Source organism: Podarcis filfolensis (genome assembly GCF_964270895.1).
Source record: "Podarcis filfolensis genome assembly, chromosome: 5".
In the NCBI taxonomy this organism is placed as follows: Eukaryota; Metazoa; Chordata; class Lepidosauria; order Squamata; family Lacertidae; genus Podarcis; species Podarcis filfolensis.
The window spans coordinates 6134347-6158874 of NC_139608.1; the positions used below are offsets into that span (position 1 = coordinate 6134347).

Sequence of the window (24528 nt, forward strand, 5' to 3'; positions counted from 1 at the left end):
ATTTTGACAAAGTGATAATAAATAAGAATAAAAATGTGCACCCTACCCCCGAGACCATTCCATTATAACTATCCAACCTCCCCAAATTTCAACACCTCTTGTGATAGTTTGACCCCTTTCTGTTTTAGCAGCACAAATTCTGCAAACACGTTCCGTATCTCCTGTATATTCCCCATTTTACCTTAATAGCATGTGTTAATTTATCATTAATAGCTATATTAAGGGCTATTGCCATGAGGTCCTGGCTGAGGGCTTCCCATGGGCATTTGCATCGGGCCTTTTCCATATGCAATTTTATTTCATGAATGTATGGTACATCTTTTCCCAATGTTTCTAGCACAAATCAGTCGTACACTGGCCAAAATTCTAATTGCAATTCATATTAATCAGACTTCCTGTCATCTGAGTGACACATGTAAGAATGTTTATAGTGTTTCTAGCACATGACTTGGGATCATAGTCCAAGGTTACTTGGATATGATGTCAGAACATTTGTTGCTTATTCCTTTTTAATAAGAGAGTATATAAAGCGAGAGAAATGTTGATTTCTCTGAGGAAATCAAGATCTCCTTAGAGAAAGAGTGTTGAACTTAACCAGGCATCCTAGAAAGTATCCAGGAGAAAGAGAAAGCAAGAGAAGGATGGAAATAGGGGTATTTTTTATTGTTCTGCTGGTGGTTCTTTTGATTCTGCACTTCCTGAAACAGCTCTGGTCAAACAGGCACTATCCTCCTGGACCTCTCCAGCTTCCTCTCATTGGAGGCGTGTGGCGGATTGGGGTGAAGCTTTGTGATGATACTTTTATTAAGGTACTTATTTTTAACTCAGTCTAATATGAACAATTGTTTTACCCATTTCCCTTAACAACTATGATATTTAATAAATTCAGTGAACTAGGTACTCTGAAGTTGTTCATTCCAGGCACTGCTGCTGTGTTACGTACAAGGGCATTAAAACCATATGAAAGTTGAAAATGTGCATTCAGAAATTACCAATTGTTCTAAGGTCTAAAAAACATAATAAATATTGATAATTAAACAAGGTAAACACACTTGTTGTTGTTGTTTAGTCGTTTAGTCGTGACCGACCCCATGGACCAGAGCACGCCAGGCACTCCTGTCTTCCACTGCCTCCCGCAGTTTGGTCAAACTCATGCTGGTAGCTTCGAGAACACTGTCCAACCATCTCGTCCTCTGTCGTCCCCTTCTCCTTGTGCCCTCCATCTTTCCCAACATTTGGGTCTTTTCCAGGGAGTCTTCTCTTCTCATGAGGTGGCCAAAGTGTTGGAGCCTCAGTGTTATGTACTGAGTTGAATTGACTCTGAGTATATTTCACTCAGCTTCAGGATCTGTCCTTCCAGTGAGCACTCAGGGCTGATTTCCTTGAGAATGGATAGGTTTGATCTTCTTGCAGTCCAAAGGACTCTCAAGAGTCTCCTCCAGCACCATAATTCAAAAGCATCAATTCTTCGGCGATCAGCCTTCTTTATGGTCCAGCTCTCACTTCCATACATCACTACAGGGAAAACCATAGCTTGAACTATACGGACCTTTGTTGGCAAGGTGATGTCTCTGGTTTTTAAGATGCTGTCTAGGTTTGTCATTGCTTCTCTCCCAAGAAGCAGGCGTCTTTTAATTTTGTGACTGCTGTCACCATCTGCAGTGATCATAGAGCCCAAGAAAGTAAAATCTCTCACTGCCTCCATTTCTTCCCCTTCTATTTGCCAGGAGGTGATGGGACCAGTGGCCATGATCTTCGTTTTTTTGAAGTTGAGCTTCAGACCATATTTTGCGCTCTCCTCTTTCACCCTCATTAAAAGATTCTTTAATTCCTTCTCACTTTCTGCCATTAAGGCTGTGTCATCTGCATATCTGAGGTTGTTGATATTTCTTCTGGCAATCTTAATTCCAGCTTGGGATTCATCCAGCCCAGCCTTTCTCATGATGAATTCTGCATATAAGTTAAATAAGCAGGGAGACAATATACAGCCTTGTTGTACTCCTTTCCCAATTTTGAACCAACCAGTTGTTCCATATCCAGTTCTAACTGTAGCTTCTTGTCCCACATAGAGATTTCTCAGGAGACAGATGAGGTGATCAGGCGCTCCTATTTCTTTAAGAACTTGCCATAGTTTGCTGTGGTCGACACAGTCAAAGGCTTTTGCATAGTCAATGAAGCAGAAGTAGATGTCTTTCTGGAACTCTCTAGTATGCCAGCTGGTCTTCTCCAATCCTCTGGCCACTGCTGAATTTTCCAGACTTGCAGGCATATTGAGTATAGCACCTTAACAGCACCATATTTTAAAGCACACATACGTAAGTATATAAACCACATGTCTAAAATAGTACAGGAGAGCAATCCAAAAGTCATTTTGGCTCTCCTAAAGATTCCCAGTATTTCCTCTGCCTCCTTAATCCCCCTTGTCTGAGAACACGTAGGCAAATAGCAGTCAAGGGAAGTTCCTGAAGGGATTCCTGTCCTAGATCAATGAATTTCCTTGGTATTAATTGTCATTGTTTGCCCAGATGCTCTGCATTGAGGGATGTCTGATGGGCATCTTGATTGTCTTATCAAATACTAATACTAATAGGGATGCCATGCGTGAGTGGCAGCTCGTACGGATGCCGCAAGAAGCGCCCATACTGACTGCTTGCGTGCCCTTCGCCGAGCCCCAGCTGGGGGGAGGCAGTGGCCCATCTTGACACCCTCCCAGGGTGGCACCCAGGGCCACCTGCCCCCTCTGCCCCCCTCTTCATACGCCACTGTGTATACTGTTACATGTTATGTGCTTCCTTGGCGTATGTTTATAACCAACCAAAGAATTAACATGAAAAATCTTTACCTCCATTCTTTCAAATCTTCTAGAGCCATCACTTCTGGTGTATATGAACATTATATATAAAAAGAAACCCCACAGCACTGACCACAGACACATAAGAAAATGCATTTTAAAAAGAGTGAGCACAAAGATCACTCTGCATTCATTCATGGCAGCACTTATCTGTATCTGTTGCAGACCTGCATATGCTATTCAAGATTTTAAGCTTGGAAAAGTCTTCATCTTGTTCATTGGAAATACAAACACTTTTTTAAAAAAGCAATTCAAAGACTAATACAGCAAAATGCATCTCTGCTGTAAATGCTAATCTCCAGGTAATACTCCCAGCAAGAGCAAAAGGCCAGGTCTGTGAAATCAGCATCAGAGAGTCATTTAAAAGCACCAGCTGCAGCTGTGAGACTAATGGCACTGAGACAGGAAGGGTGCACAGGCTGATCCTGCTACCACTTACTAGTCAACACTTCTCATAGAGAAAATGCAACAACATTTTGGCATGTGTATTTTCCTGATCTCACCTAGCTCCCCATGCTGTAATTATCCTACTTTATGTTTTTGTGCTTTTCATTATTAATCAGATTCTTGTCCTTTTATATTAGTTTCTAGATTATTATTATGTGTGTTGTTTGTATCTGCAGGATGAAGGATGCTTAAATGTGAAAGACACCACACAAAACAAGCAGCTGAGCTAATGAAATAGTTTATTGCAATATACTCTGGAGCTTGTCCTCCCACTCTTCCCATGTGTGATGCAACATGGCCCAGAATGCTATGCACTTCTCCTCTTCTCCTCTTGGATGGACACCAAGTTCACTTGGCAGTGTAGCAGGATATCATTATCTATTTCCAGGAAAGCCATGGGACTTTTGTAGCTCGTATGTAGCCAGGGAAGACACGAGACAATATTTAATTTGTTTGTTTGTTTGTTTAATACATTTATAAGCCAAATTACTCAGACAGGTATTTCTTAATTCCTTCCCACTTAATTCTATCCTCTTCTTAATTCCTTACCACAACTTTGGGTAACCTTCCCCAAAAATTTCAATGTGCGGGGGTGACAAAAGAAATTCTGCACCAGGTAACACCTGACCTTGCTACGCCTCTGCTGTTGTGACCCACCATGGGTCATAAACCTGACCCAGTGCTCTAGCCAAGCTTATACGAACTCGATGCCCTCCAGACTACAATGCCCATCTGCCCCAACCAGCGTGGCCAATGGTCAGGGATGATGGGAGTTGCAGTCCAACACTATCTGGTGGGCTCCAGTTTCCACATCCCTGCACAAAATGTTGTTATGGTGATGATGAAGAAACCTCTGGCAATGGCTGGCTCATCTACTTGCCTGTCACCAGATGGCTGGAGACTATGAAGTGTCTCTCTGCTGCTCTGATCCCATGCAGGGAAAACACGAGCAGGAGGGAGTAAAACAAATGGGTTGGAATGAAGGAAGGAACGAAAGAAAGAAAAGGAGATGCTGGCAAGAGAAGAAAATATAGTAAGATGCTTAAGAGGCGAGGAAGGCTGAAGCTCACATATTAGGTTGAAATAACTATCTGAACGTAGCATTCCTCTTCTCTCTTTTGACCCAAATGGTAGATGGCAAAGCAATATGGAAACATTTACACCCTTTGGGCAGGATATCAACCCTTCATAATACTGTCTGGATTCCAAGCAGTGAAAGAAGCGCTCATTGACCACTCTGAAGAATTTGAAGACCGACCACAGACTCCTTTCCTTATGACTATAGCAAACGGAAAGGGTAAGTAGTGAAGAATGAGAATTTCTGCTGGTACTTTCCCTGAAGAAAACATTTAAGTGGCTGTCTGGAAAAAGAGAACAAAGGTTTTCTATTAATGTTGTACTGAACAGGAAATAGGGGTTCTATGCAGTGCCAGTTCTTATCAGAGAAGACCCACTGAAATTAATGGGCATGGCTAATGTGGGTCTATTAATTTCCATTAGTCTACTCTAACAAGTGCTTTATGGAAGTCAGAATTGTACTGCACTGTGGTTAGACTGAACTGCAGGTAGAAGCTTGTTTCCTGTTGCAGTTGCAATGCATTGACCGTCCTGGCCCTCAGCGCTGGATGAAGGGCTTGAACTCTCTGCTTTTTCTGCTGAAGGCTTTGATGCCTACATCAGATCAGAACATCAGATCAGAACATTGCCAAGACACAGCTTACAAGGTGGAATCGGTACATAAGAATAGGTAATAGACACACAGCTAAATGCTAGCTAAGATGCTAAGTGATACATCCCCCACACCTTCCTTTTGGAGATTGAGGTGGGTGACTGGCACCCAAGGACTGGGAAGCAAGTGGGCACTCCTTCAAATGGGTTGGGCCTGCAAGGTTTGTTCATACCTGGCACCTCTATGTCCTTAATGAAGGAGACAGTGTTGGTGCCAGCTTGGCACCTAATTTAGTCTTAGTCACTTCCTCAGAACGGAGAGGCTGCTCACTGGCAATTCTATTTTGCACAGTGGTTCTGATCCTCTCTCCAGGTCAGTTTCATAGAATAGAACTGGGTGCTTTTATTTCAATCCCTTGGCAGTTATGCTCTGGTTTGTCACAGTTTACCCTTTGGTCCCCAATTCAGTTTAACTTCTGCATGAAGCTTTTGGCAGCAGTGATTAGCAGATTTGGGGCAAGATGTCGTTAACACCCTGATGATGCTCAACTCTATTGCTTTGTAACATTTGAATCGAGAGAACCCATGCAAGCTCTGGATGGGCTGGATAAGGTGGTGGGTTAAATGAGGACCAATAAAGTGAGTCTGGATCCTGGTAAGATGGAGGCATGTTAGGTGGGTGGTTCTTGAGTCTAGATAATTGGTCAGTTGCCTGCTATGGATAAGTCTGTACTTCACCTGAGAGAACCAGCACATAGTCTAGAAGTGCTTCTGGATCCATCTTTGTTGCTCCAGGCCACCTCACGGCCTTCTACCACCTTCATCAGGCAAGGCAGCTTTGGCTAGTAAGACAGCTAAGGTGGTTTCTGGACCAGGTTTGGCAACCTCCAGGCTAGATTATTGCAATGTGCTGTATTTGGGGCTGCCCTTGAGGTTAGTCAGGGTGAAAAATGAAGTGGATCAATTGTTCATGTGGGCAGGATATAGCCAACATTTTAGCCACTGTTGAAAGAATTCCACTGGCTGCCAATTAGCTACTGGGATAAGTTCAAGGAGGTGGTTTTGGTGTAGAAAGGCCTATACAACTTGGGTTCAAGATGCCTGCAAGATCATCTCATTCCCTTTATACATCGTCAATCACTGTACTCCGCAGGTGACAGTCTTCTGAAGATACCGTCTTATTAAGAATCTAGGGTTGCCATATTTGGAAGAGCCAAAAAGAGGACACATTTGCCAACTTCTACTTTTAACTATGGATCAGACTTTTAACCCAACATATGGCAAGCCTAGCTTAGGCATCCTCCAGTAAACTTTGTATTGATCATTCATAATGATTTGTGCTCAATTCTTTCAAGGGTGTTATATCCAACTCCATTTTCAATTTTGCCTGCAAATAATTTGAGGTTGTCATACTGGTTAATTTCCATTCAGTCATATCGCTTACCTTCCTGCTGAAAACCACAAATGCACAAACTTATTATGGTATTGTCCTGCTTTCCCTGTTATATAGCTTCCCCACACAGTAATAATGTGGTAGCATTCAGGAAGCATCACAGAACTAACAAAGCAGAATAAATTGACCATCAATGCACTACTGTCATGTCAAGAATATGCTGCAGAATACATCCTCAATAAAATACCAGTCTGGCTTGGCCAGTAGAAAAATAACTTGTTGACATCACACATCAGCCAAATTATATCTTTGAAAATAGTGTGGAAAACTTAGCTGAATTGGGGTTGTGACTGAAAATAACAGCAGGTGTTTCCCGCTATGTGATATCTGCAGGTTCAGTCTTTATGGCAGAAATTGGCAGAGCTGTCCAGAGATCTCTCGTTTTATGCAGGACCTTCTGGGACCACCTGATTTCTGTTCTATTATCCAACAAATAACCAAAACATTTGGGTGAATCACTAATAATTTTCTGAATGATGACAGGAAATAGAAAGTGAGATTCTGTTAGGCATTGTGTGAAGCAAATAGTGCTGGCCTATATTGCAGAGATACCTGCAAAATACACTGAGACAGACTTCCCATCGTCTTGTAATTGTAATCTTAAGATACTGAATAGCTTGCACATTCAAGGGCATGAACTTCAGTAAACAAAGTTTCTTCTTGGCTGGTAACTTAATTGTATCATTAATTTCTGTAAGGAAGAATTTCTCATTGATTTTCCATAGGTATTCCATTTTCCAATGGTCACACCTGGAGGCAACAGAGACGCTTTGGTGTAGTTACTATGCGGAAGCTGGGACTGGGGAAGAAAGGCATGGAGCAGCAAATAGCAGAGGAGGCCCATCAGCTCGTGGAGATTTTTGCACGTTCAAAGGGTATGTAATGAGGGGTGATGGTGCTGAGCTGGCATATGAAGATATATTTGTGTACTACCTCTGTCCATTTTAGAAAGAAATGTGATATGTTTTTCTTGGTTCCTAATGGAGATCACGGGTGGTGCTGTGGGTTAAACCACAGAGCCTAGGACTTGCTGATCAGAAGGTTGGCAGTTCGAATCCCCGCAGAGGGGTGAGCTCCTGTTGCTCGGTCCCAGCTCCTGTCAACCTAGCAGTTCAAAAGCACGTCAAAGTGCAAATAGATAAATAGGTACCGCTCCGGCGGGAAGGCAAACGGCATTTCCGTGTGCTGCTCTGGTTCACCAGAAGCGGCTTAGTCATGCTGGCAACATGACTCGGAAGCTGTATGCCGGCACCCTCGGACAATAAAGCGAGATGAGCGCCGCTATCCCAGAGTCGGCCACGACTGGACCTAATGGTCAGGGGTCCCTTTACCTTTACCTTTACTGGAGATCCCAGCAATTCTCTTGGCCACCATGAAATCCCACTCTCAGTATGAACAGGAGCAGCTGAACTAACATTAGTATGACTTTATTTTGCAGGACAACCACTTGACCCCTCCTTGCCCATCACTAATTCAGTCTCCAACGTGATATGTGCTGTGGCTTTTGGGCACCGGTTTGCTCTTGAAGATGAAAGGTTCCAGAAGCTGATAGAAGCCATGAATTTCTCCCTAAAATTTATAGGAAGCTTCGTTCATGCTGTGAGTAGTCATTTTCATTCCTGCTGATTCAGAGAAGTCACCCAGGGGCCATATATTTCCCACTCAGCATTCTGGATTCCATTATGATAGAGGATAGACTGTTGGAGAAGTGAGATGAGGTTTAAATCTAATCTGAGATAAGGGCTATTTTACAGCCTAATCAATTTCTTACCATGAATATAAAAGAGAGAGTAATGAAACTAGGTCCACAAGTTGGGACTCTTTGGAGGAAAGGCAGGCTAGAAATGGAACAATGGCCTTCAGAACAAGTCATCTACAGCCCACATAAATGAGCAGAAGTGAACAAAATAATTTTCTCAGGAAGGGAATTACACTATGGCATAGCGTGGGTGGAGCCAGGCAGCCTGTGGCCCTGGATGTGACCAGATGCTCCTATGACAGGCTCCCGCATGATGTTGGAGCCATGGGGAGGTAAGACATCAGATGATTTCCCCTCTTTCCTTTCTCTTTCTTAACTGTAATGTATTTCTCTGTCCCCTTTTCTTCTGCTGGCTGCAATGAGCCACCAAATGGCAAACTTTAACACTTTTCCTTCCCATCCTGCTGTGCTCCACATCCCTCCCTCACCGGCTTCTGTTAAAATAAGAATTTTTTTTACCTGCCAAAGAAAATCTCAAGTGGAACTGTGTTGAGAGGCACGCTTTGCCTCCCTCCTCCTGATCAATTTCACCCAGAGCCTTGTCAAATTCACCACATTCTGCTTTAAATGTCCCATTCAAACCTCGGTATGCAGAAATGAATTAGCCATTGCCTCCCCCTTCTCTCTCTCCTGCCTCTTCCTTGCCTCCTCCTTCTCATTATTCTGAGATCTCTTGGCTAGCATTTATTTATAGGGGGATCGGCTCTTTTCTCCACCCTCTCACCTCAGATTGCCATGATGCAAACCCAGGATATGTATTTGTCTTATTTAATATTCTTTGTTATTGGGAACAAAGTTCTTGTAAGGAAAGGCAATGGAAGAGACCCAACCTCCGAAGTGTTTGCTAGAGAGGTTTATTCAGAAAATGCAATTTATCTTTCATGAGAAAACTAGGAAAGAGGAAAAGCTCCCTTGTTAAAGGTTTAATAATAATAATAATAATTTATTATTTATACCCCGCCCATCTGGCTCAGTTTCCCCAGCCACTCTGGGCGGCTTCCACAAAGACAAAAAATACACTAAGATGTTTCCCTAAACAGGACTGCCTTCAGATGTCTTTTAAAGATAAGATAGCTGCTTATTTCCTTCACATCTGAAGGGAGGGCATTCCACAGGGCAGGTGCCACTACTTAGAAGGCCCCCTGTCTGGTTCCCTGTAACCTCACTTCTCCCAGCAAGGGAACCGCTAGAAAGCCCTTGGCACTGGACCTCAGTGTCTGGGCTGAATGATGGAGGTGGAGACGCTCCTTCAGGTATACTGGACCAAGGCAGTATAGGGTTTTAAAGGTCAGCACCAACACTTTGAGGGACGCAGGTGGCACTGTGGGTTAAACCACAGAGCCTAGGACTTGCTGATCAGAAGGTCGGCAGTTCGAATCCCTGCGACGGGGTGAGCTCCCATTGTTCGGTCCCAGCTCCTGCCAACCTAGCAGTTCAAAAGCACAAAGTGCAAGTAGATAAATAGGTACCGCTCCAGCGGGAAGGTAAACGGCGTTTCCGTATGCTGCTCTGGTTCGCCAGAAGCGGCTTAGTCATGCTGGCCACATGACCCGGAAGCTGTCTGCAGATAAGCGCCAGCTCCCTCGGCCAATAAAGCGAGATGAGCGCCGCAACCCCAGAGTCGGCCACGACTGGACCTAATGGTCAGGGGTCCCTTTACCTTTACCTTTACCAACACTTTGAATTGTGCTTGGAAACGTACTGGGAGCCACTGCAGAATTCTCAGGACCGGTGTTATGTGGTCCCGGTGGCTACTCCTAGTCACCAGTCTAGCTGCCACATTCTGGATTAATTGCAATTTCTGGGTCACCTTCAAAGGTAGCCCCACGTAGAGCGCATTGCAGTAGACCAAGCAGGAGATAACTAGAGCACGCACCACTCTGGCGAGACAGTCCGCAGGCAGGTAGGGTCTCAGCCTGCGTACCAGGTGGAGCTGGTAGACCACTGCCCTGGACGCAAAATTAACCTGTGCCTCCACGGACAGCTGTGAGTTCAAAATGACTCCCAGGCTGTGCACCTGATCCTTCAGGGGCGCAGTTGCCCCATTAAGGCCCAGGAAGTCCCCCCCCACACCCACCCCCTGTCCCCCAAAAACAGTACTTCTGTCTTGTCACGATTCAACCTCAATCTGTTAGCTGCCATCTATCCTCCAACCTCCTCCAGGCACTCACACAGGACCTTCACCACCTTCACTGGTTCTGGTTTAAAAGAGAGTTAGAGCTGGGTGTGATCGGCATACTGCCCAAACCCCCTGATGATCTCTCCCAGCTGCTTCATATAGATATTAAAAAGCATGGGGGAGAGGACGGAACCCTGAAGCACCCCACAAGTGAGAGCCCAGGGGTCTGAACACTCACCCCCCACCACTTTCTTGACACAGCCCAGGAGAAGGGAGCGGAACCACTGTATAACAGTGCCTCCAGCTCCCAGCCCCTCTAGACGGTCCAGAAGGATGTTATGATCAATGGTGTCCAAGGCCGCTGAGAGATCCAGCAGAACTAGGAAACAGTTCTCACCTTTGTTTGAATTTTTGAAGGAAGAGATGGGCATTTCTTGACTGGGGAACTGGGGAATTTAATAAATAAAATAAAATAAAATAAAATAAAATAAAATAAAATAAAATTAAGAAAGATAAATTATAAAACCGCATTGTAAGATTTGTAGAACTGCACATTTCAAAGGATGGCTGTGTTTCAATTTGCATATTTGGCAAATTCACTCTTAAATGTGAACTGACTTGAATGTCTCCCCATCTATATTCTCCAGCCACCCCCACCTCCTAACAAATAGCCTGGGATTGTGCCCAGTTTTGAATGAAGCCTGGGAGCTAGAAAAATACTTTGACTCTAATTTTCTTTCACATATTCGGCTAGAGATATTTCCCAGAACCAGTCATTGTGAGATCCAAGAGAAGCTGCAGACTCCTACCTTCTTCTCAGGAAGACTCAAACCAATGTGCTAGCTCTGAAGAATAATTTTGGTCATGTTTTAAGTACTAATTCAAATGAATTGACTCATGAACTGCATGACTAAGTTTCCTCATGGTAATGGCAATATTTCTGCTATCTTTCCTTTAGCTTTATGAAATTCTCCCATGGCTCATGAAACATCTCCCAGGACCCCACAAGAAGGCCCTGTCCTGCACAGAGATGGTGCTTTCATTTGCAAAGGAGGAGATAGAGAAGCATAAGGAGAATCAGTCTCTGCATGATCCACAGGATTTCATTGATTTCTATCTACTTCAGATGGAGAAAGTAAGTATCTGCTTTGAAACTGAATGCTGCTCAGCCAAGGAATCATTATATTCCCTGTTATAAGTGAATGCTAATCTCTTCCAAGGACACCAATATTTTTTTTCCTGAATCTCAGTTGAAAATGACATTGAGTTACTTTCCCCCAGATTTATTGGATTATTATTTTTCTTATTGAGTTGTGCAAACCACTATTCTGAATAATTTTTTTATTATTAGGGTTGTGGGCACTGGAGATCAGTTGATGGATCCAACAGGGCAGTGGGCAAAAACGTTTGAAAACCCCTGTAAAACTCATGGGAACATACTCACCACTGAAATGTTGCCTGTGGTGCCCAGTGAGAATGAAGAGTTTGGTTTTGATATCCCGCTTTATCACTCCCCGAAGGAGTCTCAAAGAGGCTAACAATCTCCTTTCCCTTCCTCCCCCACAAAAAGCACTCTGTGAGGTGAGTGAGGCTGAGAGACTTCAAAGACGTGTGACTAGCCCAAGGTCACCCAGCAGCTGCATGTGGAGGAGCGGAGACGCGAACCCGGTTCCCCAGATTACGAGTCTATCGCTCTTAACCACTACACCACACTGGCTCTCAAAGAATGCCCAAATAGTATGAATGGCCAACTCACCTAGCGGATTGTGGCAGCTGTTTCATTACACATTACAATTCATAGCAAGATGATGCACTTTCACTTTCATCAGCAGGGGACCAAACAAATTCTAAAGAAAATGTTCCTAAACTAAATATGACTTCAAACTCCTACCTCATTTATTCCTACACTAGAAAGGTCAAAATATTTTTTCATCTTGCCTCCTTGGAACAATCTTTGAATACTCTATGGTGACTAAAGAATGGTTAAATATGTTTAGTGATAAGTAATGCACATTTTGAATATCTGCTGCCAGAGAAATTCTTTTGGATCCCTCATCACCTGCCAGTGTTGGATTATTACCCCAACCCACAGATTCTCAAATGCAGCACCAGCAGCTACCACTGTGTACACAGGAATGTGTGCATGGATCTTTTGTCACAACCAGCTACGAAGCACAGGGCCAGCCCACCCATGAGGCAGGCTGAGGCAGCTGCCTTGGGCAGTGGAATGCCAACAGGAGGCATCCTAGCCAGCCACTAGTGGAGAAGTGGAGCGGTGGCAGCTTCCTGCAAGATTTCACCAAACGCTTGCAAGACCTCACTGTCCTCACTGTTGTTGCTACCACATTGTGGCACTGCTGTGTGACCAAAGTAAGGGGGGTGGCAGTGACAGCAGGGCAGTTGAGGTGGCACCTTCCTATGTCACCTCAGGCAGTGTAAGAGGACATCTCACCCCTCATGAAGCATGTGTTGGTGGTATGCTAACAGGAGCAGGGGGAGTAAGATAAAATAAGTGCTGATGGACAGATTGTAATGCATGTAAATGGCATGTCACTTTCCCCATTTTTGAAATCAGAGCAAAAACGACCCAGAGTCCACCTATGATGAAGAAAACATGGCTTTTAATATTTCCGGGCTCTTTGTAGCAGGGACATCCACAACCACCAGTTCTCTGAAATGGGCACTTCTCCTCCTGGCAAGTCATCCAGATATCCAAGGTGAGAGAGGGAGACCTGTGCAGGGCTTCCTTTGATTTCTAGAGTGGGCTGTAATTCTTGTGTCAATTAATTGTTATTGATTTTCCAAAAAATTTAGGAAATTGACGGTAAATTAATTCAAATTTACAACAAATTTAAAAGTTGATTATCTCCCACTCCTCGTTCAAGGTGTTAACAGCAAAGGAACGAGAGAAAAGAAACAATAACATACTTTCCCCATCCTTTCCTCAATTTCCACCGGCTGTGCAAATTCCTGCTTAGATTTTCATTTAACTATAACATTTCTCCAGTTATTTAATGTCAGGTGGTGGTTGCTCGTGAGTAACCCGGCAGGACTCCATCCTGTCTTTTACAGGTTTTATTGTGCAAACTATTTACAGTGCAGATCTAAAAAGTTCATGTCCATCTTAGTCACTTGCAGAATCCTGGAGTGGCCCCTTCCAGCTTCTCCCCCAGCATAAGAACTTTGGCATCCCAAGCCTCCTCCTCCCCTCCTTGCGTTTCACCCCTCTGCGCAAGCTGGGCGATGGAAGTAGCGTGTGTGCCTCCTGGCCAGCCGGGCTAAGTGAGGCGCTTGGGCTCTCAGCAGCATCCTCGAGCCCTTTCCTCTCTTGGCTGGCCCCTTCCCTCTCTTCTCCACGGAAGGTGTGGCTTTCCCCACTACTGGATGTGGAACTGCTCCTCTGAAGTTTTGACGGCTCCCTGTATCCCAATGGTGCCTCTGCTTCCCTCCCCTGTTCCGATGGCAGTCCCCTGACATCCAACCCCCTTCAAAAAAAAGCCCCATCGGTGGGGTCTAGAGCTGTTTCCCACTCACTGGCGTTGGCAGGAGAGGGTGGGAACCCAAGGAATGAATCGTCGTCCTCCTCTGTGGAGTAAAAAACTGCTCCCCTCCGACCATCCCGGCCCTGGCGGGAAATCCCAGGAAGTTTCCTCCTCATCAGAGACCTCGGCAACTTCGTCCCCTATTCCCTTCCCCTCCCCTGAGGTTGGGAATCCCTCGTAGTCCCCCTTGTCCTCTGTGGGTCCAAACACTTCCCCAAAAAACAACTTCGGAGGTTTGGGGTTGTGCAGGAAAAGAGTGAGGAACTTCTCTTCTCAGTCACGTTCCCTGCTGGGATCCATGCATTTTCTGAACTGGGAGCCCCCTCCCAGGCAACTAGGTACTCTACTTGGTGTCCGTTCCACCTAGAGTCAAGTATCTCAGTTACTTCATTACATAGTTCCCTTTCTTCTATGCTTGGTGGGGTGGGAACCCCCTGCTCCCTCTCCAGGAAGCTATGCCCCTCCCTGTAAGGCGACAGCAAAGACCTGTGAAACACTGGATGTATCCTCATGTTATCCGGCAACTTCAGCCTGAACGCTACTGGGTTGGCCTGCTGTGTCACCTCAAAGGGACCCATGCTCCTAGGCTGCAGTTTCTTGCACACCCCCTCAGGGGCAGCCCCTGAGATGACAACCACACCTTGTCCTTCACCCGGATAACCTCCCCCGGTCTCCTGTTTGTCCGCCACCTTCTTGTACACTTCCTTGGCTCTTTCCAGAGTCATCTTGAGCTGTTGGTGCATGGCCTCCATCTCTTGTGCGAATTGTTCTGCAGCTGGTACACTCAATTCATCCTCCTCCCGCCCTGGAAAGGTCCTGGGATGACACCCATAACTGGCAAGAAAGGGACTCCTCCCTGTGGACACATGTTCAACATTATTGTACATGAACTCTACCAGTGCTAGCTTCTCCACCCAATCGTTCTGCCGCTAATTAATGTAACAGCGCAAGTACTGCTGCAAAATGGCATTTGCTCTTTCCGCCTGTCCATTAGTCTGTGGGTGTCTGGCTGTGGAAAAGCTCACCTCTACCTGCAACAAACCCATGAACTTGTGCCAGAAATGTGAGGTGAACTGTCTTCCAGGGTCAGAAATTACCCTAGAAGGGATCCCATGCAGCCAAAAGATGTGGTCCAGGAACAACTTGGCGGTTTCCTCATCTGACACCGCATGGGAGCACGCCACAAGGTGGCACATCTTGGTCAGCAGGTCCACCACCACCAGGACTGCTGTCTTAGCTCGGGACATGGGCAGGTCTGTCATGAAGTCTATGGACACCACCTCCCAAGGTCTCCCCGGTGTTGGTAAGGGCTCCAGCAGCCCAGCTGGGGCCGCCCTTTCCCTCTTTGCTCTTTGACACATGTTGCACGCTCGGACATACTCCCGCACATCCTCCCTTACCTTGGGCCACCAGAAATCCCGTGTAACTAACAACATGGTCTTGTGTTGCCCAAAGTGCCCAGCTGTAGGGTTGTCATGGAGCTGCTTGAGGACTCTGACCCGCAAGGGTTCTCCCGGTACATACAGTGCCCCTTTGTAGAACAACAACCCCCCTTTCTCCTCAAAGCCCTCATCTGCTCCCATCCCTCCTTGAGCTCCCTAAATTTCCCTTGAGCAAAATCATCATCTCTGGTGAGTCTAACCAGTTCTGCCTCCCCTGCCAGTGTTCCCTCACAGGTCCATTTGTTCCGCTGGAACATTTGTTTGGCCATGGGGGGCCCTTCATCTTCCATGTACTCTGGCTTCCTGGATAATGCGTCTGCCCTCACGTTCTGCTCTCCAGGAACGTAGTGGATCTTAAAGTCAAAATTGGCAAAAAAACTCCGCCCATCGAATCTGCCTCTGACAGAGCACATGCGCGGTGCCAATGTTCCAAGTTATTGTGGTCTGTCCACACCTGGATCTGCTGCTGCACCACAATTAGAAAGTGTCTCCACTGTTTAAAAGCCGCATAAATGGCCAGCAATTCTTTGTCATAAATGGTGTAATTTTGCTCCGAATTGTTCTGCACAAGATCTCCAATCTCCCCCTGCGTCTTGTTGTAACAGGACTGCCCCGATGGCCTTGTCAGAAGCGTCTGTCTTCACCCACAAGGATCCACATGCAACAGCTGCTCCTCTGACACAAAGACCTTCTTTAAGCTTTCAAAGGCCTGCTGCGCCTCCTTAGTCCACAGAAACTTTTTCTTCCCACAATCAGTTATAGGCACCGACAAATGTGCAAAGTTCTTGATAAACTTTCAGTAGAAATTGCTGAAGCCTAGGAATCTTTGCACATCCTTCTTCATCTTGGGGCTTGTCCAGTCTAACACAGCCTTCACCTTCTCCTGATCCATGGCAAGTCCCCTATCCAACAGCCAGTACCCCAGGAACTCGACCTCACGAGCATGAAACTGGCATGCCACCCTATCCTCATCATTGGCAAATTCCTTCTTTTGCAAGTCCAGGGAATATTTAATCTCAGTCTTAAAAGCAAGGTACTCTTGGGGGTTCCCGCCAAATATACTCACCAGTGCTGGAATCCTTCTCCCCACCAGAGTTGCCTTGCTTTGCTGCTCCTGCAGTCTGCGCTCCTCCAGCCTGGCTGTGAGGTCAGCGATGTGCGTTTCCAGCTCCGCGTTCCTCTGCATCAGGGCCGCTACATTCCATGCCACAATTTCCTCAGCGCCTCCGCCTGCAGCTCCTTGCTCCTCCAGCTTCCCTTCTCTAGACTCATTGGGCTGCTCTTCCCTGCTACAAGCAAGCAACTGCAATGACTTCCAGATTGCTGTCAGGTACTGGTGGTGGTTGCTTGTGAGTAAGCTGGCAGGACTCCGACCTGTCTTTTACAGGTTTTATTGTGCAAACTATTTACAATGCAGATCTAAAAAGTTCATGTCCATCTTAGTCACTTGCAGAATCCGGGAGTGGCCCCTTCCAGCTTCTCCCCCAACATAAGAACTTTGGCACCCCAAGCCGCCTCCTCCCCTCCTTGCGTTTCACCCTCTGTGCAAGCTGGGCTAAGTGAGGCGCTTGGGCTCTCAGCAGCATCCTTGAGCCCTTTCCTCTCTTGGCTGGCCCCTTCCCTCTCTTCACCACTGGAGGTGTGGCTTTCCCCACCGCTGGACGAGGAACTGCTCCTCAGAAGTTTGGTGGCTCCCTCTATCCCAGCGGCGCCCCTGCCTCCCTCCCTTGTTCCGATGGCAGTCCCCTGACATTTAAGTTGAGTTATTCTTCCGCCATCTAACCATATAATCATCAATCATAGTTTCAAATCATATTTCCTCCAATACAACTTATTTGTCTTATTTGTCTTCAGAGCGTTCTCAACACTCTGAATAATAATGGTAATTATATAATCTTCTTTAACCCCAGCATTCTCTTCAAACTGCACAATCCTCAGAATCATTCATGAAGACTCTTTGTCTTCCTTGTTATGCTGCTCCTTTAAGGAAAAAAAAAGAAAAAAAGAAAGAAAGCTTGACAATATCCATTTTCCCAGACTGAATCTTCCTGCTACTGCTCTGTCCCCCTTAACACTATCCCTACTAAGTACTGGAGGAGGGTGAACCTTATACCTGTGAAACTTTAAGATGTTATCCTTAATATACCCCCTCCCAATATTCAGCCAGGACCACACATATCCCCTTCTGTCCTTCACGTTACCAGATTCATTCTTCCTTACGAAGCACATTCAGTTTTTATAATGTATCTACAACATGAAATTCAGGGTTACTTCTTCCTTTCTCTCTGAATGCTTTGGATGTTGAGAGAACATTCTCTTGCCATACCAAGAACCAGAGGCATAGCAAGGTCAGGAGGTACCCGGTGCACAATTTTTTTTGTCAACCCCCCCAACATTGAAATTGAAATCTGTCAATGAGAGCCACCACCCCCAAGAAAGCCGGACACCCCTAGGCATGAGGCAGCTCCCTATGTTACCAAAAGCAATGCCTCAGCCACAGACTAGACCATAGTGTCATCTAGTCCAACCCCCTGCAATGCAAGAATCTCAACTAAAGCATCCATGACAGATGGACAGCCAACCTCTGCTCAAAAACCTCCAAGGAAGAAGAGCCCACCAACTCCTGAGGAAGACTGTTCCACTGTCTAACAGCTCTTGCTGTCAGAAAGTTCTTCCTGATGTTTAGTGGAATCTCTTTTCTTGTAACTTGAAACCATGGGTTCGAGTCCTACCCTCCGGAGCAGGAGAAAACAAGCTTGCTCCGTCTTCCATGTGATGGCCCTTAAAGTACAGTGGTACCTTGGGATAAGAACTTAATTCTTCTGGAGGTCCGTTCTTAACCTGAAACTGTTCTTAACCTGAGGTACCACTTTAGCTAATGGGGCCTCCAGCTGCCGCCGCGTTGCCACCACCACCCGATTTCTGTTCTCATCCTGAAGCAAAGTTCTTAACCTGAGGTACTATTTCTGGGTTAGCAGAATCTGTAACCTGAAGTGGCTGTAACCTGAAGCATCTGTAACCCGAGGTACCACTGTATTTGAAGATGGCTATCATCTCTCCTCTCCTCTTTTCTAGGCTAAACATCCCTTGCTCCCCCAACTGTTCCTTATAAGGCTTGGTTTCTAGACCCTTCATCTTGGTTGCCTTCCTCTGCACACGTTCCAATGTGTAAATTTCCTTTTTAAACTGGGGTGCCCAGAACTGGACACAGGACTCCAAGTGTGGTCTGATCTAGGCAGAAGAGAGTAGGACTATGACTTCCCTATACTTCTTATTCCGTGAACTACCCTGAGACACCCAGGTATAGGGCGGTTTATAAATTCAATTAACAAAAACAACAACAACAACACTTCTGCTGATGCAGCCTAGAATAACATTTGCCTTTTTTGCTGTTGCATCATACTGTTGACACATGTTGAACTTGTCATCAGCTTACGTCCATCAGCTGCTGAAGAAGCCAATCTTTCAAAGTCTTATAATACTTTGCTGACAAACCATCTGGGCCTGGGGCTTTGCCAAGCTGCATCTGATTTATTGCCTTCTCAACCTCTTCTCTTGTAATTTACTTCATTACAATCCATTTACTTTTATAAATTGCTCATTTTTTTCTTTATCTTCTTTTCCATTTTTGCACAGCTGTTTATAATATTTCTGAAAATATCTTCTTATCTCTGCAGGGTTCTCCACAGACTTTCCCTCTGATACAATATTAGTGATGGTACTTTGTTTCTGTCTCTTTTTTAGCTGCCAAGCAAGCAATTTTCCACATTTATTTGCAGATTCAAAATTCCTTTGTCTCATCATCCTTATTTTCCATTCTATTTCCTGGTTTATAATCTGAGAGTATTGCATCTGTAAAGCTTTAATTTCCTTTTGGATCTGCTGATTCTTGGGGTTGGATCTCAAATTCTTCTCTTTATCTTTTAATTGAGACAGGATATTATCTTTTTTCTCCGTCTGTATCTTTTTCTTAATCAAATTTTGTTGTATGAGGAATCCTCTCATCACCACTTTACTTGCATCCCAAACGACTCTTGTTTCCACCTCAGAATTCATATCTGTCTCAAAGTAATCCTTTAGAGTCTTTTGGACCTTCCCAATCATCTGTTCATTCCTCAACAAATCATCATTCATTCTCCATCTGTAGGATCCCTGCAGAAATATTTTCATTTCCAAAAACACTGCATTATGATCAGAGCAAGTCTTTGGACATATTTCAGTTTTACTTACTCTGGGAACAAAGTCTCTGGATATCCATAAATAATCACTTTGTGAAAAGAATGATTTCCATCTGACTAGAATGTGAAGTCTTTTTCTGTTGTATTTCTCACTCTCCATATGTCTGACAGATCAAATTTATCCACCATTCAAAAAAAAAGCCTTTGGTAATCTGATAGCATTCATTACGTTCTGTCTCTGTGTTCTAGCCATAAGTGTTGGTGTCACTCCATTCAGGTCCCCCATCAGAACCAATTTGTAATCCAGATAGTCCAGAAGTCTTGTTTCCAGGTTCTTACAAAATTCTGCTTTACCATCATTTGGTGCATAAATTCCCAACAACAGATATTTTTTACCTTGTGCATTAATTTCTACTGCAATATATCTTCCCTCCTCATCTTTAAATATCATTTTAGGATTCCATTTTTCTTTTACATAGAAAACCACTCCTCTTTTCTTCACTTTGTCAGATGAATTAAATTCCTGACCAAGTCTCTTATTCTGGAGGACTTTTCTATGCAGTCTAGTAACATGAGTTTCTTGCAGACAAATTATGCCCAAATTCTGTTTTGCTAACACATGATAAACTTGGTTTCTTTTTGGACGTCAGTTCAAACCATTAACATGACAGGAGTAAATTCTGAGTGCCATCTTGTACTATTAGGGAGCTCCTGCACCTGGCCCTGGAGCCTGTGAGCTTTCCAATCCGAGATCCTTATTGTTTTTTTCCAAAAACCTTGTTTTTTCTTCGACGGTCCTAATTCTTTGTTTCCTTCTTTGAAATCTGAAGAAGAGGCCCACCAGGACGCCTAGAACCTTTTCACATGTGCTACTGGCTTTAAAATGATTTTTGTGTATCTGGGGGGGGCACTGCCCCCCCGGCTATGCCCATGCTCAGAGCGATGGACAGGAGCCCTGGACCACCGTCTTCTCTCTCTCTCAGCAATCTATAGTATCACATCAGATCCAAGAGGGGCCAAATCCACTGTCCATAAAGCGTTTCTGGAGTCACAGTGAAAAGCTTTCTGAAAAGTGTCCTTCTCATCTGGCAATGGAAAAAAGCGCCATTCAACCTTAGTTTGAAAGGCATGCATGAATGAAACAGCAGGAAGCGTAATGTGTGAATGTAGCATGGAAACATGTACAATGCTCTTCTTGTCACATGCACACATGCCATCACAGAAATAGAGAATTAACTCAAAAAGGGCAACTCAGTGATGAAGGGAGTGCACCGTGTTCCAGAAGACAAGTGGTTGGTGCTTAAAAAAATAAGCAGAAGAAGACAACAGGAGAGGATGAGCCTAGAGACACAACAGAAACTGCTAAAACTGCATTTTGGGGGAATATCTATTTTCCTCTCCTATTAGCAAAACTTACTGGGTTGTATCCAAAGTAAAGGCAGGAAATCATTGGGACGCACTTCCAGAAGGAAAAAAGCAAAACAAAATTGGGTGGCAAACCGCACTCCTCCTAGAGTTGAAAAACCCAAAGAACAGAACAATGCGATTCTCCTCTCAGCAATTCATTTCCTTCACCATCTCTTGAGTACTGGAGGGCAAAGACAAAAGAAGAAGTAACTCCTGGGGTTTCCCCCCCAGTTTGCCAAGTAAAACTCAAGGGATAATTTACAGCTCATTGAATCCCCCAACAAAAGCAGCAAAGACTTTGGACTGTGCGCGGCAGGCTTTTAAATGAGGGCTGCGGGGAAACCAAAAGCAACATGCTCCGGCAAGCCCTGCAAAGACGCTCTGGATGTGATGGTGGGGGGGGGGAGGGGAGCCACAGCTACACCTCTGCAGGAGCCTTTAAGGACGGGACATAGACAAGCAGGGATAGCAGGACCTGGCCCACCTTGCAATGAGCCGGGGAGGCAGGCAGGGGGACAGTGCTTGCCGATACTGTACCACTTGTGTTAGCGTTGGCTTGGGAGTCACGTGGGTGAGGGGCCCAGTGCCAAATATCGCCCCCTTCAGGATGGTACCCAGAGCGCTGTGCCCCCTCTCCCTTCCTATGTCACTGCCAAGAACTCAGCTACATTAGACAGAAAAGTTTTCAATGCATTATAAATATGCAACACCAGATGGCGCCAGAGACTAAAAGAAATTTCTATGCAATTTTTACGTAGCTTTTTCTTTTGTTTTGCTATAACAATTTAATTACTGACTTATTTATAGTGGTCCCAGTCCACCCCCTGTGTGTAGATCCACCCCAACAATTGGTGAGGCTCCTAATCTTCCTTGTTATGCAGTTCCCTTTAAACAAAACAAACTTTGGATTATCTGTTTTCCATTTGAGCTTCTGGCTACCGCTCTAGCCCTTTAAGACTGTCCATGCCAAGTACTGGGGGGGGGGGGGGGAATGAAGTTTATATATTCAAAATAAAACTTTTGTTTTCGTAATTTTCTTCAGATAAAGTCCACAAGGAAATAGAAGATGCTTTAGGTTCTTCTCACACAATCTGCTATCAAGATAAGAAGAAACTGCCCTACACCAATGCTGTGATTCATGAAATGCAGCGCTTTAAATATGCCTTATTTATGGGGGTTCCTAGGCAATGTACAAAGGATGTGAAGATGCGTGGTTTTCTCTTTCCCAAGGTAAAGAAGAGTGATACAACTGCACGCCTGTATCCAAAGAGTCTATGAGTAGGTTGGATATTCAGAGATGCCCCCAGCCATGCAGGAACTTCCTGTGTAGTCTAAAACAGGAGTTCCAGCTGCAGACATGTTTCACTAGTGCTATTCCTGGGGCCATGTGGCACCTCAGAGGAGCATGCAGTGGCCAAAGGTCTCAGCGAGGCCTTTTTGAAACAGGTGTTGGGGGAGGCCCTGCTGTGTTTCTGCTTGTATAGAAATATTTTTTTAAATAGAAAAAAGTTGAGGATGAATATGACCACTGTTAAATACCCACCTGTCCCCCCAAAACCCTGAGTTTCAATTCAGTTTGAACTCTGCAAAGATTTGTCCTGGGAGAGTGAGGGAGAATCCTCTGTTGGTCTGAATGCTGATCTGAATGCATTCCAAGTTAATTCTTTCTTCTTTGCAGGGGACTGCCGTTCTTTTTGATCTGCGCTCTGTTCTTCTTGATCCAACACGATGGGAGACTCCTGCAGAGTTCAACCCAAATCATTTCTTGGACAAGAATGGACAATTTGTGGACAGAGAAGAATATCTGCCATTTGGTGCAGGTGAATGCAAAAGTCCAAGCTGAGTTGTGGTCTATAGACATGCTTATTGGTTGGCTTCCAGGAAATGACATCAGCAGCAGCAAGAGAGTAGGCCAGAATGGATGCAATATCCCCTTGGCAGGAGTGGCACTGCTGGTCAGCAGGATGGGGCAAGGCTCTTGATAATTTAGGGAATTTCTGGGTGGGTGATTTTGGACTCACAGGTACCCAAACCCTTATGGGATTCACACTTCACACTTGCCACCCCATTGCCCTGTCCCTGAGAGAGGTAACACTGCCAGCACCAGGGTTGCTCCCTGTCACACGTCACTGCTGGATGCCATCCAACTTCTTTTCAGGTGACAAGGCTAAAGCTCCCCCACCTCTTTTCATGGAATATAATTTAGCCTGCTATGAAACTATACTCAGAATTGAGTCTGCAGTTAAACTATCCCACTTCCGATTGAGGTTGAACTGTGACAAGACAGGAGTACTGTTCTTGGGGGACAGGGGGCGGGTGGGTGTGGAGGACTCCCTGGACCCTACCAGCCCACAGACTGTCTCACCAGAGTGGTGCATGCTCTAGTTAAATCCCCCTTGGACTACTGCAATGCGCTCTACATGGGGCTACATTTGAAGGTGACTCGGAAACTGCAATTAATCCAGAATGCGGCAGCCAGACTGCTGACTGGGAGTGGCCGCCGAGACCATATAACACTGGTCCTGAAAGACCTACATTGGCTCCCACTCTGTTTCCGAGTTTTGGTGCTGACCTTTAAAGCCCTAAAGGGTCTTGGCCCAGTATACCTGAAGGAGCGTCCTCACCCCCATCCTTCAGTCCGAACACTGAGGTACAGCTCCAAGGGCCTTCTTGCAGTTCCCACACTGCAAGATGTGAGGTTACAGGGAAGCAGGCAGAGGGCCTTCTCGGCAGTGATGCCTGCCCTGTGGAACGCCCTTCCAGCAGATGTCAAGGAAATAAACAACTATAATACTTTTAGGAGACATCTGAAGGAAGCCCTTTTTGGGGAGGTTTTTAATGTTTAATGCTATATCATGTTTTTAATATTCGGTTGGAAGCTGCCCAGAGTGGCTGGGGAAACCCAGCCAGATGAGCGGGGTATAAATAACAAATTCTTCTTCTTCTTCTTCTTCTTCTTCTTCTTCTTCTTCTTCTTCTTCTTCTTCTTCTTCTTCATGATTTCACTTTCCTATGTCTAGTTCTCCAAAGTATTATACAGTATAGCATGTTTTATAGCTGCGAAGTAATTGACACTGAAAAGTAAATTATTACTCAGTTGCTGACTTTCCCATGTCTCCTCTTCAGGGTCTCGCATATGTTTGGGAATGCAGCTGGCAAAGATCGAAATCTTCATCTTCCTGACCAGCCTGCTGAGAACATTCAGCTTCCAGCTGCCAGAAGGAGTGAAAGAACTCAATCAAGAGCCTTTACTAGGGGCTACAACACATCCCCATCCTTATAAACTCTGTGCTATTCCCCGTGGCAATGCAAACCTCTGATTTTGTTTAAAAGCACCATTTTCCTCTCAGTGTCCCTCTAGTCCTACTTTACTCAAACTTCTGTCATTGCTTAAAATAGACACTTTTTCCCTTTTAGTGTAAAACCCATCTCACAATATTCAAACCGGATGGCAGCATGCTGTTGGCCATGTGAAGGTGTCAGTTGCTTGCACATTTATTTTTGCTGTTTCTTAATAAAAGTACAAAGGCATAAGAGGAACTCTGCTGGACCAGGCAAGAAAGGCCCCGTCTAGTCCTCCAGATGTCTGTGGGAAGCCTCCAAACAGGAAACTGAATGCAACAGCACTCTCCTCACTTACAATTTCCAGAAAGTGATATCCA

General features: G+C 45.1%; 1 protein-coding gene and 1 long non-coding RNA gene across 5 annotated transcripts in view; one reads left to right on the top strand and one right to left on the bottom strand.

Annotated features, from left to right (window-relative positions):
• On the top strand, positions 1–24215 carry LOC310762208 (cytochrome P450 2J2-like). 3 transcript variants are annotated; one of them, XM_083612900.1, is made up of 9 exons: positions 23–809; positions 4433–4595; positions 7145–7294; positions 7858–8018; positions 11256–11432; positions 12873–13014; positions 21909–22096; positions 22545–22686; positions 23993–24215. In XM_083612900.1, the coding sequence occupies exons 1-9, from the start codon at positions 642–644 to the stop codon at positions 24184–24186; spliced, it is 1485 nt and encodes a 494-aa protein (XP_083469026.1). In that variant the 5' UTR covers positions 23–641; the 3' UTR covers positions 24187–24215. The 3 variants fall into 3 exon arrangements, with proteins under 3 accessions (XP_083469028.1, XP_083469026.1, XP_083469027.1); XM_083612901.1 differs by lacking the exon at positions 23–809 and adding an exon at positions 3574–3796; XM_083612902.1 differs by lacking the exon at positions 22545–22686 and having other exon boundaries at positions 1–809.
• Positions 1–24528, bottom strand: part of LOC310762276 — a 466366-nt gene that overhangs the window by 313026 nt on the left and 128812 nt on the right. The window lies entirely within an intron of this gene.